Here is a 20,644-nt window from a genome sequence, read left to right on the forward strand (position 1 = left end):
TTTCTAGCAGGTAATAGACAGCATACTACACGTCAGACACGTATATAAGTTGCATTTGGTTAGTCATGCAGTTCTGCAGGTGAGCTGCTCACCTGCTTCCTGTAAGAGTGCAGGACAGGATCTTGAATGACCTAATAGAAAAGGTTTCATACAATATATGTTTAATGCTTTCTAATCATACTATTCCTCTAAGTGAGCAGAAAACACAGTGAGGAACAGGCAACTTAAAAACACAGTGATCCATTTTCTTCACATATAACATCAGAAAGCCAGATTCTGCTGCAGCTCATACAACTCCACCCTACGAAAGTTAAAACTAATTTAATAACATGTTGTGAAAAAGCTGTGGCATCAAAGCTTAGTGAGACAGTCAGCTCAAAATATGGCTGGGATCAAAAATAAATGCATTGTCAGCTTGTAATATCCAAAATTCACCCCCAACCATTTAGTCAGCTCAGCCCTAAAATGACACAGCAGAAATCAAAATATCAAGAGGATGGAAGTGGAATCCATCAGTAGCTGCAATATCTTCTCTAGCAGGAGATTACCAAAATGGGGACTATTTAGAAAGGGCTGAAGACAGACAGGATATGAAAAAAAGGTGTATAAAATAATAACTCGGATAAGAAGATAAATCATGCATTCCTGTTTATCCATTTTCTTGATGCAAAAAAGCTAGGGGAAACATAATTAAATGAGAGAATGTAAAAACAAGGAACAGAAGCTCTTTTTAAACAACACACAATTAGCCTTTGGAACTGGCTGTCATTAGAACCTAGAGGCTGAGACTTGAGTAGGTTTCAAAAAGTATTTTCGTGAAGTCTTATCAATTGCCGTCTACCTAAATTGGTTTAATTTTCCCAAGAGATGCAGATGTGCCATGAGGCTCCCAGCTAAAATAGAAGAAAGATTTTGTAACAAAGTACGTCAGTTAAAGTAGTGAACAGCAAACTACTGAAAACAAAATCAAATGCATGACTACCTTTTTCATATGTACAGGTCTATAAAATATAGTACAAGCACAGTAAGAAGCTTCCAAGAGGAGGGTACGTTTATATCTATATATAAGCACGCAGGTACAGAAGTGTAGATGAAGAATGTGATACCAAAGTTTCAGCTACAAATACTGTCTGTGTTAATGGGATTTGCAAGAAAAACGCCAAGCAGAAAGTTTACTCTCTCAGGTCTTTCAAGGTGAGCTAGATATCAAGTCACAACATAAGGATACTGAAATTCCTTGAAGCATGACTGGTAGACCCAACAGTGTGCATTTCAAGAAAGGTCTGTTTCTTGAATAGGGACATGTAAAATGCTCTATAAAGTAATGTCTTTCCTGAAATTGGTAAAGAGTTCTGCTTCCGGCCACTATTTAAAAGTATCATTTCAAGGATTACAGAGCTTCCAGTCACCTCTTTAAGCTAAGACGCAACTCTAACACAAAACTCAGTGAAGCTAAAATTCTCTTGGCAATTCAGTATCATCCTGCTTTTTAAATCTGCCACATGCTAAAGCTTCTTCTCATTCTGATATTCTGAAAGTCAAGCAGCATAATCACATTTGATAAATTGTTTTGCTTCTTATGAGTCTCAGATTTTATTTCAGTGAGATTATTAGCATAGCAATCACCGAGTGTCTTATTTTCTCTATTCTGATTAGGCTGAGAAGAATTAGCAAAGCCATATCTAAGGAAACCCTACTCCCATGTGACCACACAATTGATCCGATTACCAGCAAGCATCTATTTAATTTGTCTCTGTTGCACATTTGAGTCATTCTAAGGCAGTGTTTCAGCAATCACAAAAAACTATTTTGTGTGCAATGATCATTTATTGGACCACATCACTTCTCTACCTAGTCGTAAATGATAGGTGCCTTGGACAAGGCCACCATCAGTGTTTCTTGCTGCTGTGTCATTTCCCACTTTGTCACAGACTTACAGCTTGGGCAGCCAGTCTGCTGTTGGTTTCTAAAACTCCTTCATAGTAAGCCCCATACTATGTCATGTCTCCAGCTCTTGCCATCTCCAGCTGGTGACCAGCTTTGCCTGCAGCTCCATGATTTCAGCATGAATCTTCTGAATCTGATCTTCTTATTTGGACTTCCATTTTGGCCTATATCTTGTCAGCAGTTTCCCCCTCCCCCTGCTTTAACCATTATGCTCGCCCAAACCTTGGTTGCGATGCGGATCATATGATTTTTCCCAACCATGTTTAAGTTTTCCCATTTTAGCCTGCTGGAATAGTCTCCAAGTAACATCCCTCCAGGCTGGCTTCTGAATGCTGCCCGGATTTCAGCAATTCTAGCATTGTAATAGAAGCAACACCTGTACTGACTGCACAGCTTCTACAGGTCTGGTGACCTCAGACAGCTATCTGGGTAACTTCTACAGAAAGCTGTAATACGCAACTTTAAACCTGAATCCCCTTATTATTTGAGGTCTGAACAGTAATAACTACACTGGAGATGAAAGCATAAAATTATTGTTTGGGGTGAAAAATAGAAAATGAATCCTTTTTTGGGAAAGCCTATGAAATATTCCTTGCACACATTATATATCTTTACATATGTTATATCTAATGCTTCTTGTGACAAAATAGTAAACACCAGATCAAATAATCATGAGGATTTTTTAAATGGAGGCTACATTCTGTAATCTATGCTTTTATTTATTCCGTCCAGATAAGAGCAGGAATTCAACTTACAAATTATTTCTACTCACACTCTCATGTATACCAATGTTATATATTAAGTTACAGGGACAGACTGTAGAAACTCATCTTCTTTTCAGCTAGAAAACAATGCCACGTTGGAGACTGTAAGTCAGCAATTTTGTAGTTAATGCTTCAAACCATGTCTCACAACCAAGTAAGGGCTCAATCCTGCAAGGCATTCAGCACCTTGCAAGATGTACTCAATGCCATACGGGACCTGTTCCTTGGTCTCAACTAGCCTGAGAGGAAAAACAAGGCAAATGCCCAAGTTCATTCCTGAAGGCAGGAGTCCCCCGTCACATTGTTACTTTGCCACCGGACTCTTTATTTACTTACATATTTTAATTTGTGGCCTGTAAAGGTTGTGCTCTACAGAGATTTAAGCTGGAAAAGTTGTGAGTTCTGAATGAAATTGTGGCAAAAAAGAATGAAACTACTCAAGCCTCTACAAGCAAAAATAAAGAAAACTCTCTTGCTTATTTCAGGATAGGATACAGTAAGTATCTCCATTTCATAGGAAGCTTTTGTCTCTAGTATACTTGTTTTTAAATGTACCTGCAAACTAGGGATTTGACCTACTCACCTCAAGGAAGAAGTTGACCAGGTATGGATCCTGTTTCAGCTTTGCACATACTATGCAGAGAAACTGAATTTCTTCATTTTCTGTTGGTGTTGCTAAAACTTCACCACAAAGCCGGATTAATTTCTGTCAAAAAATGAAAAGGGAGGATTAAAAAATGGACACACGCATGGACACATAGCCTCCATGCAGCATCTGCTCCCCCCACCTGCCCTTCTCTCTCTCCCGTTTACCTTTGCTCTGCACCGGCAGGCTCCATTCATGCTGCAGCCTCGGGCACCGAGCATAGCTCCATAGCAGTGGTGAGCAGTAAGCATGACTAGGGCCAGGGCCAGGCTGTAGCTGTGCTCTGTGCCCCAGGATAGAATGGGGATGAAGACTGCTGGTGTGGAGCAGGCTTGGGAGGAAAGCAGGGAGCAGAGGCGGCAGGGGGACAGGCACAAGCTCTCTGACCTCCCCACATCACCTGCCTCCCCATTGCCTGTCCCCCCTGCAGCGGTGGTAGGGATGAATTAAAGATGACCCTCCAATAATTAGATTCTACTCGTGAAAAATTATAACAAATTCATACATTTTCCGTGTAAAAATTATAACTACTGGGGGGCATCTTAAATTTAGGGTCATCTTAGATTCAAGTAGATATGACAGTTAAAATGGTTATTATGTTTAAGTTTAAAAAAAAAAGTCACATGAGAGATGAAGTATATATTTCTGATGTGCACAGTACCTGCACTGGTCTATGTACGTTTATATGTGGGAGAAGAGGTTGTCGTATTCTCCCTAGAAGTTTTGTATAGAAAGCCAGAACTTGCTGTTTCATTCCTGGAGGACACTACAGCACAAGAGAAATACAATGAACATGAAATAAAAACAACGCATCAACTGATCTGAACAAAAGTTCACATTAAATTTGAATATTTTTAACCAAATTACTTGAATAAATTCACCATAAATGAACCAGTTATTTTTAACATTGTTGTGCAAAACCAAAGGAAAATATCACCTCTAAGTCTAAATATTTTCTGTTGTGAACATAGACATTTTCAGTCGTCTGTACTGTGGCAAGTCAATGTCCAAATTAAGTGGGACAGGTATACTAGCTTTGATGGAGTTGCCCTAGCTTCTGATTAGTCTATTGTTTTCACAAAACTTGGCAGCGTGATATCCTAGGGCTTACATCAATCGCTTTCAGTTACATAACAGAACATGGGGAATGGGTTTTAGGGAAATTTAGGCTGATGCCACCATGGAAGTCAACCTTTTTGGCACGTATGCCATAAATTAGCTCTGCGCCCTCCCCAAGTGCCCACCCCCATCCCTTTCCCCTACCCAACCTGCTTTGCTTTCTTCTCCCTGCGCTGTCTCCTCCCATATGTCCCACTCCATCCTCTGCTCTGGACTGGTTTATTTCCCAGTCAGTCCCAGCTGGCCAGGCTTCCTGTTCTCCGCCCCCGGGTATTGCTAATCTCCCCTCCCCTTTTGCTACTGTGTTTGGTAGCCAGCTGTTTATAAACTGGGCTCTGCAAGTGTGAGTCCAGAGCCCAGTGTCAGTCATCTCACCTCAGGAGGTTTCTGTTCTCACCTGCAGCAAAAAGCTGGACCTCTATCACTCTGGCTGCTCTGGCTGGGTTTGCTTCTGCTGCTGGTGATACCACCCCCCTTCAGGCTACAAAAGTTCTGGCTGTAAAGGGGCTTTGCTGATTTTTATTTCTTGGCCCTATTTTCCATGTAACAGGGTTACAGTTCCCGGTTACACGACCCCTACTTATATGAAGCTCATCTAAGGGTCTACCTAAACTGTAAGGTTAGTTTTAAGCTCTGTTCACATGACTGGAAACTAATTAATTTGTACAGTAATCTCAATAAATGTTTGTAATTTGCCCTAGGGCAAAGGTGTCAAACACATCTGGCCCTGTGGGGGTACAAGACTGGTTCAGAGGCTGGATGAATGATATGGGGGCCTGCCCCACTAAATGAATCATGCTCATGGACTGTCCTCCCCCCAGTGCTGGATCCAGCACACGCAACGCTTGTTTTAGGACACGGCGGGAAGAGGCCCAGCATCCTAGATGCGTGGCAGTGGCTGCAGTAAAGCTGCTGTGCTGGGCTTCTTCCCATGGTGCTGCTAGGTTTCCAGCACTGTTGCTCTCACCCAGGTGCTTTGACACTGCTGACCAAAGCAAACATTCATAGTGCCCAGACTAACATATCCACTAATCTGAGTTGGCTGGTAAACAATTAGTCAAAAGGCCCCTGGTGGAGATGCACCCTAATGGTGGAACAAAAGAATAAGGCTAAATCAGAGGTTAGTAACCTATGGCCATGGAGCCATTTGATCCAGCCTGCAAGTGCAGGACTTCAGCAGTATTCAGCAGTGGGGGCTTTGGCAGCAGTCACTCTTCCCATGCCGCTGCAAGGAAAATGCCACCCATGGCTGGGGCTTGGCACCCACACTTCCACCTCTGACCCAGACTGCATCATTCTATCCTGTAGCCTATAAAAGTTTGCTGGCCAATGACCTAAATCTTTATCACGAAGTGAATTATTCTTTAATTGGAGTCACCTGTGACATCCTACATGCAATTCATGAGCGATGAAGTCTAAATGAAATGCTGTATAGGAACCATTTGTGCAGGCCTACTCTTTTAAGTGTCATGACTTCCCTCAACTCTTAGAAGCATCTTGCCAGCTATGAAGTTTGCACATCTCAACTGCATTACATTTTTCTCACAGATTGTGTTGCTCTGCTGTCCCAACCATATGTCTGAGCTAATGAATCTGCCCATTAAGGCATCCATTATGGCACTTCATTAGCCAAGACGCAGGACAGTCCAGTAATAGAGATACGGGTAAAAGTGATTTCAGAAGGAAGACACTGCAGTATTCTGGGATCGGACAGCTAGTACATACTCTAAATGTACATAAAACTTAAGCAGACAAAGCAAAGAATATGTGTGAATTTGTGTAAGGTGCAAGACTGACAAGCACAGCTCTCCATTTGCCCAGAACAGGCCACGGGACTGCAGCGGTGCCTAACTAATGCACTTGCACTGTGACATGAGCATAACACTACTAGTTAATTTCATCATCTGTTCACTTCTTGGCTTTTCCGCTGACAAGACAATCAAGGAGAATGTCAACAGAGGGGTAGTGGTTTTTGTGGACAGCTGGTACTGGGAAGTACACGGAGACTACTAAACCTATTTCATGTTAAGTCACAAAGGAACCACAAAAAGCTTATTGTTACTGACCTGGGCTGGATTCATACTAGTGCTCCAGATATATAAAAGTTCACTACTGACAAATTTAATTATTGTTGACGCAAGGTTCTTCCTACACGTAAAAAGTGTTAATTAATGCAATCTTCATCTAACTACAAATCTGGAACCATCAGTTCTTTACGCTTAAAAATAATTGGCCTCTTGCAAACCTAAATTATGGGAAGCTGAAAAGGCAGTGTCAAATATATTGAGCTGTATGGCCATGCGCAACACAGCATAGTTCTAGACACCTGCCAGTTGAGCATACAGCAAAAGTGACTTTGTATCTTCCCACTCCCAATTGCTGGGGATGTTAAACCAGCCTGACATGTATTATAGTAGATTCGGGACCAGATTCTCTCATGTCAAAATTCCAAGCTAGAGCAACTTGCATTTTAGCTCTATACCTAACACAGGAGCAGGGAGAATGCAGCCTGGGAAACTCTGAGCCCCTAAGCAACTTAACATCCCTTTTGTACCACTGGAGTTGAGAAAACAAGAAGACTTGAGAACCCCAAACACCTAGCTCAAATTTCTCTCTGTTCTTTTAGACTATCTAAAGACCAAAGTGCAAGGATTTCATAGTGCCTCAAAGTCCCATCTTGCCAGAAGCTGAGCATCCTCAACACTTACTAAATTCATGAACGACAAACATGTTAAGTGCCTTGAAGCATCACTTCCTACAAATGTGAAGTTTCATTGTTAGAGGAGAACTTACATCCGCTTTGCCTAGAGTATACAATGTCTCTAAGATCTTGTGATGTAGCAAATACTCCATACAAGGCCCTGTCTCTCCCGATTCCCTCTCATTTTCTTCTTGAACTAGGATATCCAACATCTGCTCCAGATGAGAAGGAATGTTGGTATCAGTAACAGGAGCTTTGTCATCTAAATAAAACAAACAGAGAAAAAAATGACAAAAAGAGAATGTTTACTTTCCTTCAAGTTCTGTTATAAAATCCTGCTTAAGAAATGACCACTGTGTTATTCAAAATTATCTTAAAGAATATTAGGAGAAAATTTGTTAGAGCATGTATTCATTTATTACCTAGTTTCTTCCTATGTACCAACACATTCAGCCTAAATTTTCAGTATGGACTAGAGATCCTGGTGCTCAACCTGAAAGACCTTAAAGGCTCTCAGTTTTCCAGAAGTGTTACCAACCTACCACCTGAAAAATTGGACCCTTGGAAGTGGACCCTTAAACTGGTCTCCCCGTTGGTTCTGAAAATGTGGACAGCTGTACACATTATGTATTGGTTTAATCTTAATGTGAAATGCACATTTTGAGACATTATTCACATGATCAAAGAGACGGGGAGAAAGAGACTGGAGTTTGTGGACAGTAATAAAAGACAGGAATTGAACCCTGCTCTTCTAGGTCCCAGAATAGCATCTACCTCACTTTTACCATTCAGCCTCAGTTTTAACAGCATAGATCACACCTTTTATCTAGCTCATCTACTGCAGCTCCCTGCTGTGCTGTCCCTTCACACAATAGCTTGGAATCTGTGGACATCAGTGAAGATTAGCTTCAACCGTCACAAGGGAGATAGAGAAGCTATTTATATTTTTATTGCACAAATAATGTAAATACAGGTCATTTTAATGAGGGTCTTGGGCAGGGTTCTTATCTTCTCTTTATTAAAACACTGTAGTGTTTTATTTAAATTTTACCCATCAACTCTGTAATGGAAAAGGGCAAGTTTCCAATCAATTACATGGAAATCCATGGAGTTACTCTTAATTTACACCAACATAACTGGGAGATGGCATTAACCCAAGGTACTGTTCAGCACAATCTTATCTCTAGGAATCTAGAAACAACACTTCCTGAGCCAGATTCTGATTGGACAAATAACAGTCAAATTAGTCATTTGTTCTTATGCAACAACCTAAATATAACTTCCTTGAATACAGAGAGAAACAAGGTCACAGTAGACAACAGCCACATCAGAGCAGTTTCAAAACTTTTCACATAGGCATCAGTTATCTTACACTAATTTGGTGAAACTGGATCTTCTGGGACCTAATGCTGTTTCCACTAGAGTCATGGTAAAATTCCTATTAGGGTCAAAGGCAATATATGCCTAACCCCATAACTCTGAAGATCCTTTAGGACAGCATTTCTTAACCTGTAAGTCACGACCCAAAAATGGGTTGCAAGAATATATGAAAGGGTCATAGACCAACTTTAAATATGGATTGAACAAACTTTACAAATGAATTCTCTTTTAAAGGAGAAAAGTGTGGGAAACTGGCTTTTTCTTTGCAGGCTGAAAGAGTTCCAGCCTGCAAGGGGCTGCTTATGCCCCACCCCCATGCCCACACCCCTCTGTCCCATACTGTGGGGCTGGGGCTTAGGGGCAAGGTGCAGTGGGTCAGGAGTGAGGGGCACTGAGTCAGGACTGGCAATCTATGTTTACAAATGGGTTCTGGTACAAAAAAGGTTGAGAACTGCTGCTTCAGGAAGTTTTTCTTTTTTGGGGTAAGCTGGTGGTAAAGGAGAGGTAACAGGGAGAAAAGAAAGATTTTTGCAAATAAGTCTTTAGCATACTTCAATACCCATGTATCATCTTGTCTTCACTCTAGGAGGCCCCACAAAGTATGACTAAACCTGGCAATCTGAACAAAAGGGTCAGGTTTTCAGCCCTTAGGAGGTAAATATTGATTTAAACAAGAAAACAAAAGTCCTGAAGGCTTTGAAGATGAGAATATGAGATTCATTAGCCACTCCAATAAATATGCAGATGTAATACAGTGAATAAGGGAGGGTAATATTTGTCTTTCAGAACATTAGACTGGAATCAGTGATTAGAATGGTAATTATTTATGTATTTGTTCTAAGAAATCATGGGACTACTGGAAATGTGATTAACAGAGCCATAATTCACCTGAATATCCAGCTTTTAAATTAAAATGAAAAGAGCACAGTGGAGCATCTACATCTTTTACAAAATATGGTTCAGTCTGGTCAGGAAGCAACCAGAGCTGCAATTTAAAAATCCCATTACTAGAGAGAAATTATGTTGAAATGAAAAAAAAAAACCCTACCAAAACAGAAAGGTGCCAAATACTGAACAGTGCATGGACTGACTTAGGCTGTTAAGGTATTTGGCAAAACCTGAGAAAGAAAAGAAAATATACCAGGTACCAGAAGGATTTTTATCAGGGAAGATTACATTTTTTCAGATGTGTGTTATGACTGTACTGAACAGGTGAGACCAGAAATTAGGTCTGATATAAAAATGTAGTTTTCTCAGTATACTGCCTATTTTTTGTTGTTATTCACTCTTTGGCCATGAAAAGGCACTGAATTTTCAAGTAGGAGGATTGCCATTACCCTGGTAGAAACAAGTACTCATTCAATCCCTCCTGGAAGAAACATGGCCCCAGAAGATCTGGGTGTCAAGTTGGAAGATTTCCTTTACAAGAAAACTCTCCACAAGAATGAATGCTTGTACACTCCGCTCCCGGTCTGGTCTGGTCTGGTCAGGAAGCAATGGGGCAATGCTCCCTTCCTCTTTCCAGCATGGAGACTGCCTCCTTTGGGGGCTTTGCCCTACTGCCTCCCTCCCCTCCCAGACCAGTCCACTGCTACTCCCTGCCTCTCTCAAACCAGGCACTGCAGCTGGGTAGTGGGAATGGCAATGGCAAGGCTGGGAACCAGGCTCTCGCCAAGCCTGCTTCCTCACACCTCTGGCTTCACGTTGCACCTGGGCAGTGATTTAAATGCCAGTGTGGGTAGGAAATGGGTTCTCCTTTCCCCAGGTCCTGGCCTCGTGGGCTTTAAATTGCGCTGCCCAGGGTAATGGGCAATGCTCTCCATGTTTCCCCAAACCAAGAACTGGTCTGAGGAAAAGGCTGGGAGTTCCACCCCACTGCTCCAGCCCCTTCCTGGACCAGCTTATGGGTAGAGAGTGGGGTGGTAGAGAAAGACTCCCAGGAGTCCTCAGTCTGGAGAAGTGGGGGGAGCTTTTCCCCTGCCACTCTACTCCCCCTTGGGACTGGGAGGAATGGAGTAGCCAGCACCCCCTAAGCCTTCCCCAGGCTGCGAACATCCCATCCCGTGAGAAGCAGGGGGTGGGGATCGTTGCAGGCTGAATGCCTATACTGCTCCCTTTCCTGGAAACTTTTCTAGTAGTGGAAATTTCTCCTGCTCATGGCCTTTGTCTACCAAAGTGATTTGCCAACAGTGGATTACAGGTAAAGACCTGTCCTTGGACCATAACCTTGTCATGGTGGAGAGGCTTGTGTATTCCAATGACCCTCAGAGTTAAGTTGTCTGGAGTCTTGTACTCCTGGTAGGGTGTCCCCTGGTGAACAGATCTGAAGTGAGGTCCCAGACTAAGCATGGTCCAAACTCCTAAAGACCCCAACAGCGGAAGAGGCGTACTTGAGGACCTGCTGCTTCTCTGTGGATGTGAAGGCAGATGAGGGCTGCAGCAGGATAGAGGTCTCCAGTTGTCTTGGATGTCTTTGCCACTGGGTTCCCTCCTATCAAACTTGTGTAGATGTCGCTTGCGCACCAGCCTCCTCACTTTAAAAGATGTCATGTGCAGGCCTCTGCCAAGGATGTTAACATCTCCCACAAACCAAGTCTTATGGTGATGGATGAGTCATGGTGGGGGCACGAACAGTGATTTCTGAGACTCCCTAGTCACAAATCTGCACATTTGCAGTCATGTGATGGTCATTTTGCACTTACTGAGACAGAAGTACAATTGGCCAGCTGCGGCCGCGACTAAGCAGTCCTCTTTAGGATCCCCTCTGCTCATCCTGAATGGGGAAGGGACTAGAAAAGGTGCCCTAAATATAGACCGTCTCAAACCCCCCTGGCTGGATTGCCACTTCCAGTGGGATCATTCTCCTTGCAGCCAAACCAGCAAAATAAAGTACTGAAGTTCACCAGATGTAATGTCTGCACTCTCATGGACCTCCTGAATAGCGAGTGTCCTGAAAGAAGAACCACAAGCTAGAGATCTTACAAGACATGACATCGATACTGCTGCCCTAAGCAAGACCCACTGGGCAGATAAAGGCCAGTTGAAAGGAGGTGGCTACACCTTTTTTTAGAAAGTCATCTGAAGAGAGGCATTCATGGGGTTGGCTTTGCCATCCAGAACAAGATTGTCAGCCAGCTTTCAGAACTCCCTATAGGCATTAACATACGTCTTATGGCTCTCTGCCTCAAGCTCAGTAACAACCAATATGCTACAATCATCAGTGCATACACCCCCGCACTTGACAATGAAGAGGTCAACATGGAACAGTTCTACTGCACTCTTGAAACAGTCCTGAATGCCACTGCCAAAGAAGACAAGCTCATCCTCATGGGTGACTTCAACGCAAGAGTTGGGTAACACTCCAAACTCTGGAGTGGCATCATTGGGAAAGAGGGAGTGGGGAAAGTCACTCCTCCTCCTCAGCAAATGTTCAGAGCATGACTTGCTCATCACGAATACCAACTTAAGACAGTGTGACAAATATAATAAACATCCACGCTCCAACCACTGGCACCTTCTTGACTATATTGTCAGAACCTGTGCTCATACTGATGTCCATATCACCTGAGTCCTGACAGGCGCAGATGACTGCTGGAAGGACCACTGTTTAGAAAGATCAATCATGGACATGCAGCATACACCACAACAACATAAACCAACCAAAAGGAATGTGGAAGAGATTTAACATCAAGATACTCCAAGACCAAGTTAGATGCGAGGCTCTTCAGCAACACCTTACAGAGAGGCTCTCTGACCTACCTGATGACATGGACATCTAGGCATAATGGCAGGAGCTTAAAAACATTATTCAAAAGGCATATGCTGAATCAATTGGATACTGCACTTACCATCATCAACACTGATTTCACAAGAACAATGAGAAAATCCTAGCACTTACCCATCAAAAGTGACTCACATTCTGTAGTTGGCAAAATGAACCCTTCAACCAGCAAAAATGAGAGACTTACCACTGGCTCAAAACTGCAGTTCAGAGGAGACTATGGGACATCACAAACCAGAGATGTCAAGTGAAGGCCAGAAAAATTCCAAGTTTTAGTGATCAATATGACATGAGAAGCTTCTTTCAAGCAATAAAAGCCATCCACGGGCGATATGTCAATGGCCCAACTCCCTTGCGATCTCAGGACAGCTTCCACTCTTCTCACGGACCATGTTATCCATCAAGCAACACTGGAAGGAGTACTTCAAGACTCTACTCAACCATGAATCTGAGGTCTCAGCTGCCATGATGGAAGCCATCCCTCAACACTCAGTAACAGAACCTCTTGCTGATCCTCCACCCTTCAAAGATATCTGGATTGCCACCACTCAGACCAAGAACAATAAGGTGCCAGGCCCACACAGCACCCCTGAAGAGGACTTCAAAGCTGATGGAACAGCACTAGTGCAAATATTTCACCAACTTCTCATCAAAATATGAATTAACATGGAAGTTCCATCTGACTTAAACAACACCAACTTTGTAGCCATCTTCAAGAAATGGAACAAGTCAGTGCGCAGGAATTACAGAAGCACTGCCATCGTCTCCTCTGCCAGGAAGATTCTTACTTGCATCCTTCTGAATCACCTCCTCCCCCTTGCTGAAGATGTCCTTCCAGAAATCCACTGTGGCTTTAGACCACTGCTGTGTCTTTGCTGACTGTAATCAATAGATGGAAGCTAAGATCCTGGTGTACAATGTAATGGTTATCCCCGTGCTCCTCTACGTGTGTGAGATGTGGCTGACATATCAAAGCTATCTTAAGGACCTGGAATGGTTCCATCGGCGGTGCCTTAGAAAGATCCTGTCTTACATAGGAAGATCACTGCACCAATGCCAGCATCCTTTTTGCAGCTAATGTAACCAGCATTGAGGCAAAGATCATGAAACATCAACTCCACTGGGCTGGGCGCTGCATGCAGGTGGCTGACACTTGTCTCCTGAAGCAAGTCCTTTTCTCTCAACTTACACATGGTAAGAGAACCCACAAAGGACACAGAAAGCACTACAAGGACACCCTAAAAGCATATCTTAAGAAAGGTGGTATCAACCCTACACATTGGGAAGTGCTGGCTGGTAACAGGTCTTAATGGCACTGCACCATACATCAAGCCACAGCCCCCTTTGAAGAGAATCGTCTTGCTCAGAAAGCCAATAAACGGCAGAGGGGGAAGAAAAGCACACAACATCCTGGCCAACAGTTGTGCCCCACCTCCCACTCCCCCCAACACTTCCCTGCTCCTTGTCATGTCTGCGAACAAACTTGCAGAGCATGGTTGGACTCTTCAGCCACCTTAAAACTCACCAGTAATACCCCCCTGGTAGACATCATCCTCGTATCGAGGGCTAGCTGATGAAATGACAGGTAAAGGACATTTGAAAAAAAATTATTTACTGTTATTTTGACAAGAGTAAGAAAAACTCACTTAATTGGGAAATACAGAAAGGTTTTTAGATCTTCACTTTTCAGTATTCTAATTACCCTCCTGCCATAGTAAAGATGCAAAAATGGATTCTTTTACCTGTAGTTTCTATGTAGTAATGGGTAATTGCTTTCCAGTGGTAAACAAAATCTTCTTGTAATGGAAGAGAAGGCGCAAGCTAGAGAAATAGAAAAAAAACAACTGGTTAGAAATGATAAAAATACACTTCCTGTATGAGTGAACTGGAGTAATAGCTCTAGGAGACTAGTGCTACAGAATACAATCTTTTCCCATATTGTTATGCATTTAAAATTATTCAGAGAAAACCACATCTTACAGACACAATGTCCTGCAGATACTTCTATACCCACTTGTAACCACACAATTAAACCAGCAATTAAAGCAATTGCATATGTAGGAGAGTACTTTTCATTTCTTTTAGGGGTGCGCCGATAAAGACTTTTTTGGCCAATACCAATGGCAGATTATTAACCAGCCATATTGGCCAGCGCTGAACCGATGGCCGATATGGAGCTTGCAGTCTGAAGAGCAGCATCCGGCCAGTAAATCTGTGAGGGGGAAGAGGCAAGGAAAAAAGAAAACAAGCTAAACTCCTTTCACCCTTTCCCTTTAGTTCTCTTCCACACAAAGCACAAACTGCAGCACTACTTCACTCAGTTCTTGCCCAGATAGTCTTCCCTGCTAACTGTTGGGACCCATGGTTCCTAAAGCAGGTCCTAGTTTTATACATCAGTGCAGAGCAACACCCCCTCATAAAAGTTGATACATTAGCTCCTTCTCTGAATTTCCAGATACTTTTATAAGCTTCTTGGCTTTGCAATGAAGAGTCTGGCCACTTGCGGTGGCAACTGGAAACAAGGGGATCAAGGGCTACATGGCTGTTAGGCTGTCTGTGCATCATGTGTAAATGCTATATAACATTTAGGGTTCACAAACCACATATCATAATAGAAAAGATGTAGAACCACTCACAACTGGAATAGAACATCCCTCAACAAAAATTTCACGACTTCCACATACTGTTATTGGGCTCTACTTCCTATACATCTTTCTAAGGAAAGAATACCAGAATAATTCACCCAGCACATTGCTGACAAAGACATCCAAATTCTTCTAGGGCAGGCTGCACAATCACTCAGTAGAATGCAGCACAACAGCAAGAAAGGAGAGGACCTTTTTAAAATGATTCCCAAATATATCTAGTTATATTTGTTAGACCTGTGAAAGGCTGAATCAAGTGTCTGTGTTTGAAAGGCCTGTGTTAAGAGTTTGTGTGTTTTTAGTGTCTACATATTTCAGACTCGAGGTGCAAACCCTGCTAGGCTGGTGGGGGCCAACTTTTTGGCAGGGGTGCCAGAAATTAGCTCCACACCCTCCCCAAGAGCCACTCTGATCACCTTCCTGATCTACTGTTCTTCTGCCCCCTTCCCCATGCTCCCTGCTGATCTGTTGCTCTGCTTTCTGCTCCTTGCCCTACCTGCCACTGTACTGCTTTTCCCCCTCCCTGATCTGCTGCACCTCACATACACCGGCTGCCTCTGCCATGTTTCTAAAAGGGGTCCTAAGGGCCCCTTCCACACACGCAGGGTGTGATGGGATCTGATGCACGATCCACATAATCATGCTTCCTGCCTGCTGTGCATGATTAGGAAGCATAATTGTGCATCAGATCCCATCATACTTTATTGCTGGCGCAGGAGAGCCCAGGACCACGATACTGGGCTCCTCCTGCACTGGCAAGTACAGAATTATAGAAATACAGAAAGTTAGTGCTGGAAGGGACCTCAGGAAGTCATCTAGTTCAACCCCCTGCTGACATACCTGTAGAAACTCTTCTTGTTACCTTTTACAGCCTTGCTAGCTGCAACTCCAATTGTGCTTTGGCCTTCCTGCTTTCATCCCTGTATACCTGAGCAATACACTTACATTCCTCCTTAGTTGTTTGCCCACGTTACCACTTCTCATATGCTTCCTTTATGTGTTTTATCACACTGAAGACTTCCCTGCTAAGCAACACTGGTCTTCTGCCTGCTAGTCTCCCTGCGCACTGGGATGGTTCACTTTTCTGCCCTCAGTAAGGTTTCTTCAAAGTACAGCCAACTCTCCCAGACTCCCTTCCCCCTAAGACTGGCCTCCCAGGGGATTCTGCCTCTCCGTTCCCTGAGTCGAAATAATCTTTTCTGAAGTCCAGAGTCTCTGCTCCTCTCCTTTCCCTTCCTCAGGATCCTTAACTCAAGTAGCAAACTCTCGTGGCTGGGAGCCCTGCCAACTGAGTTAGGCTCCCAGCCATGGGGGTGAACATATCCAATTAACAGCATCATAGAAACCAGCTACATATTCCACATTTTTTGTGGCATAACTTTGTGGCTTATTCCTTGCTTTATAACACCATTAATTGCTCTAATGTGTGGCTGGGTTACAACTTAAGACATGATTAACTGATTCATCACACTTCATGTAGGTGTGGCAGGAGCCTCTGTTCTTACGAGTGTAGTGCCATACAATGAAGTGCTGCAGGTTGGCTACTCCCTCCCTGGTTTTCCAGTCTGGCCCAGTAAGGCCGGCTTCCACAAGATGCTGTGTGTCTTCAACCTTCAGAAGAGTCAACAGGAACTGTGGGGCCTCAGACCTTTGTGTAACAGCACCTTATATGCTTCGGCTGCGAAAGAGAAACCCCATTTTTCTCTAGTCAGTGAGGTTTGCATTAATTATTGATAAAAATGTCAAACTCAATATACTAACAGTGTATTGTACGCCAAAATGGAAGTGGAGTTCATAATGTTGCTGACCTTTTGCACTAGGGCACTGAAATGCAAGACAAGAAAAAACAGCAGCACATGATAACTAACTACTGCCCAAGTGCTATTAAAACATCCCCTCACAAATGTCAACTAAGCAATCAAATTTACATTCGTTACCCATTCCCAGCCACTGCTGCGCACAATTACTTTTCCGTGTTTTTTTTGCCCTGCCTAGGGCAGCAAGAACAACGTGGCAGGGCACCCACTATCATGAAATATAAGGCATCAGGGAACCTTACATTGTGAACAAAAAAAAGGATATTTATTTTGCTACACAGCTCCTTTCATTACTGAAGCACACAGGTGTAATTGCAGGGAGAGGACACTTCTGTAAATATAAGGTTTTGTTTACTCTACTGAACCAGGAGGGATGGCTGGAGTCACTGTTATCAATTTACACATTTCTATAATAAAATATATTCAAAGCTTAGTTGTGCTTTAGAAATCACTGCAGAAAGCATTTCTTGGGAATAAAAAGCTTCTGCCCTTGGCTTTTCAGACCACATGATTTTCAAAAGTAACTCCAGACAGATGACATTAAAAATGTATCCTTGATGGATGCGATTCTCCTCTCTGCCTCTACTCTAGCCTCCTCTGTTTCTGGGTGAATTCAGTGTTTCTGAAGGGTGCTGGACTGAGGACTGCAATTTCCAACATGGATAATAATTTATCCATGGAGAGAGCAGGAGCAGTAGCAGCACTGGCCCTCTGCAACACATTGCCTCAAGGGACTGCTCTGTAGAGGTGAAAAGGTAACTTTAGATCACATCCTGATCTTCTTACTCAGTTAAAATTCTCCTTGAGTTTTGCCTGACTGAGCCTTCAAACCCCTGTGAACGTGTCCACAGTGCTCAGACATCCTCTGGATCTTCTCTTATTTAAGAGGTTTGCTTTGGTTTCGCAAATGATTTGATCTTGAGAGAGAGAGAATGAGAAGGGGGGAAAAGGAATAGGTGGCAGGGAGACAAGGAGAGAACTGGTTTACTGGACCATGGCCTTTTTGATTCAGACAGCAATCTGAAGGCAAGTATTTCTCTTGTGAAGGTTTCAGATTTTTTCTCCTGTTTGTTTAGAGAAGATTTGGTGCTGGGAAATGGTGCCAAACTGGTAGCCACAGGTCTAGTATAGTTAAATAGTTAAATAGCCTAGTATAGTTAAAGCAGCACCAACCCCTGTCACACAATTACCTCAACATAAAGATATTGTATACCAGTATAGCTACTCCATTCTGGGAAGGGGAATAATCTTGACTAGTGTAACCACATCTGTACTAGGGGTCCCATCTGTATAAGTATTTCATTAAAAAACATCACCCCCTTGAATGAAATGATTATACTGGTACTAAATCTGCATGTAAACCAGGCCTACCATTCCCCATATCTGTTTATACAGCAGGGACAAAGCTAACATAAGTGCAAGGACCCCAAGAACATTAACTGATTGAGTGGCATCCCATATCAGAGCAAAAGGCAAGGTCATTCTCCATTAAACACTTGCTGTCTGCTACTACTAACTGGATGTTACTATTGCCACAATGTCCATCAGTCTCTTTGCTGAAACACACTTGTTGCCAAGTTTCTGGCCTGGTTTTAAAGGCCACTAACAAGCTGTTGCCCTTACTCAAATTTCAAGGAGATACAACAGATGCTAGAAGTGAAAAATGGGCTCTTTGCATTTGTTCATTTAAGTCATATTTGGAATCTCTCTGAATGCGAATTAAAGCTATTCATTTTTATTAATACTTATATTTCCATATGTTACCACCAATGCTGAGCCAGAATCCTTTATTACGAAGGAAAGGTTTCCTCCCGCAGAAAAAAAATAAAAGTCCCAGTTATAACAGAAAGACATGGATGTAGGTGTATCAGATGACCAGAACACACTGAACTACCTGTTAAAGCAGAAGTGCCCACTACAGAGGGCAGTGATTAACTAGCCCATCTAGTCACCATCTCCAACAGCCAAGGCTCCCTGAGCAAGCCAGTGTCCTCATTTGTCATCTGAGCTTTCAGTACAGTATCTGGGTGACTGTGTCTCAGTCAGTAGTCCGTTCAGACATCCCAGATAGCACAGTGATCGAATGGGAATTACTGATCTTTTTGGCAACTGCTAGAAGCTGCCCAAACGTTTCTTAAAAACTACAGAACTGAGACTTGAAAAAACCCACGCAAAGCAACAAGACGCCAATGAATTAGAAAATATTCACCTACGGTTTCTTCATAGATTTAAAAAATATTTGCTCGCACATTTTTAATTCATATTTTCTGGAAAGCTGTCTCAGCTCATCTGTAACATGCCTGCGGGGTGCCATGGACACTGGGGGTAAGGATATCCCTTTAGTGCTCCTTGGGCACTAAAACAGCAATGGGTAAAGGCTGATAGTATGTGTACCCAGGGTGAAGCAAGAAAGGCAAGTTGGGTGAATGAGGGATGACCGGGAAGTGCACATTCTCTTTCCTCAGCCGGCCTGACAAGGAGTTAGTGCTTGGAGCTTCCTGCCCCTTCTTCACCTGGCCAAGTCACCCACTGGTTTGCAAGGGTCCACTAGTGTCAAATGTAAAGTTGAATGTATGTGTATTTACTTCCCATTTCACTAATGAATTGCAACAGGAGGTGTAGGTCTTATTTGCAGCAGAGACCAGGTGAGGCCATTGTGTCAAAGGAAGATGGAGAAGACAAAATTTTACTCTGAGCACTTCCAGTCGGAGACCTGAGAGCAGCATAAACAAGTTGAAGTAATTCTTAACCAGTGACCAGGCTTTTCTTTTAAAGATCAGTTTTGCCTAGAAGGAACCAGGCATGGCAAGGACAGAGGGAAAACAGTGCCAGAAATGAGGAAGGTACTTTATAATCAGATTCAGTTGAGAGACAAGCCTTGTGAGGTGATTTAACAAGCATTCACTGACCCTACCAGCAGCTAAAACCTGGTGTTGCTGCCAAACACCTTTACAGTGACACCGAATAATCCTGCTTAGGAGTGAAGTGGCTAGCAGTTCCAAGCGTTCAAAGTTCACAGTTTTCTTTGTAAATGTCTCAAAAAAGCCTCCAGGAGTATGTCTATACACTGCAAGTGCCAAAACACCTCATGCAAGCTCGCTAACCTCTGGAGCGGAGCTCACCGGCCCACACACAACACTGCACGAACGGGGCCGTATTGCTTCCAGTTCAGAAGCCAACACAATGCCCACTAGCACAGCCTGCCTCTGTAAGGCACTGCCTAGTCTTGGACAGATATTCCAAATATTTGCCATTAAGAGAGACTTAGCCATTCAACAAATGAATCCTAAGAAAACTAAGAGCGTGTCCTCTTTGGAATTTAGACCTACCACTCCACAGAGATGCTATTTCCTTCCAAGGAAACAGATACAAGTTTCACAGGATAAGAGGGAGAAAATCCACCTTGCAGCCCCAATTATCGTGCATTGTAATTTACTTTTCGACAATCCTAAAGATTCAGCATTCCCTAAATATCTACATTTAGGGAGCACATCTGAGTAAAAGACAGGATAGAAACATCTCTGCAACTTGCTAGACAGAACCTCTCACTGGTTCGTTACAACCAACCTCATCAAACACTAACAGCCCCACTGAATTTGGCACTAAAATAACAACAGCCCCACTATCAATTTAGCACTAAAAATAACACAGGCCAACAGGAACCTTTTTCTCTTCCCCAGCACCCAATTTAAGGATGCATCTCTTTTTAGCTGGCTTTATTGTACAAGGCTATTGTAGCCCCCGTGATCATTCCATCAGGATAATGTATCACACAACGGAGCGTGGTCATCCAGATGATAGCATCTCAATCTTGTGCAGGAATTGGGAACTGCTGAAAAGACAC

General features: G+C 43.0%; 1 protein-coding gene across 2 annotated transcripts in view; it reads right to left on the reverse strand.

Annotated features, from left to right (window-relative positions):
- The window catches only part of FHIP2A (FHF complex subunit HOOK interacting protein 2A), a 49,447-nt gene that overhangs the window by 24,545 nt on the left and 4,258 nt on the right, over positions 1 to 20,644 (reverse strand). The window contains exons 2-6 of one of the 2 annotated variants that reach the window (XM_090056829.1): positions 14,081 to 14,159; positions 7,270 to 7,439; positions 4,019 to 4,123; positions 3,295 to 3,417; positions 93 to 131 (exon numbers count right to left, since the gene is read on the reverse strand). In XM_090056829.1, the coding sequence (XP_089912955.1) occupies positions 93 to 131; positions 3,295 to 3,417; positions 4,019 to 4,123; positions 7,270 to 7,439; positions 14,081 to 14,159 (516 nt within the window). The remainder of the gene's footprint in view (positions 1 to 92; positions 132 to 3,294; positions 3,418 to 4,018; positions 4,124 to 7,269; positions 7,440 to 14,080; positions 14,160 to 20,644) is intronic. The other variant, XM_090056830.1, reaches the window with a different exon arrangement.

Source organism: Crocodylus siamensis, chromosome 7 (genome assembly GCF_052110815.1).
Source record: "Crocodylus siamensis isolate JL-2025a chromosome 7, ASM5211081v1, whole genome shotgun sequence".
Lineage (NCBI taxonomy): Eukaryota > Metazoa > Chordata > Crocodylia > Crocodylidae > Crocodylus > Crocodylus siamensis.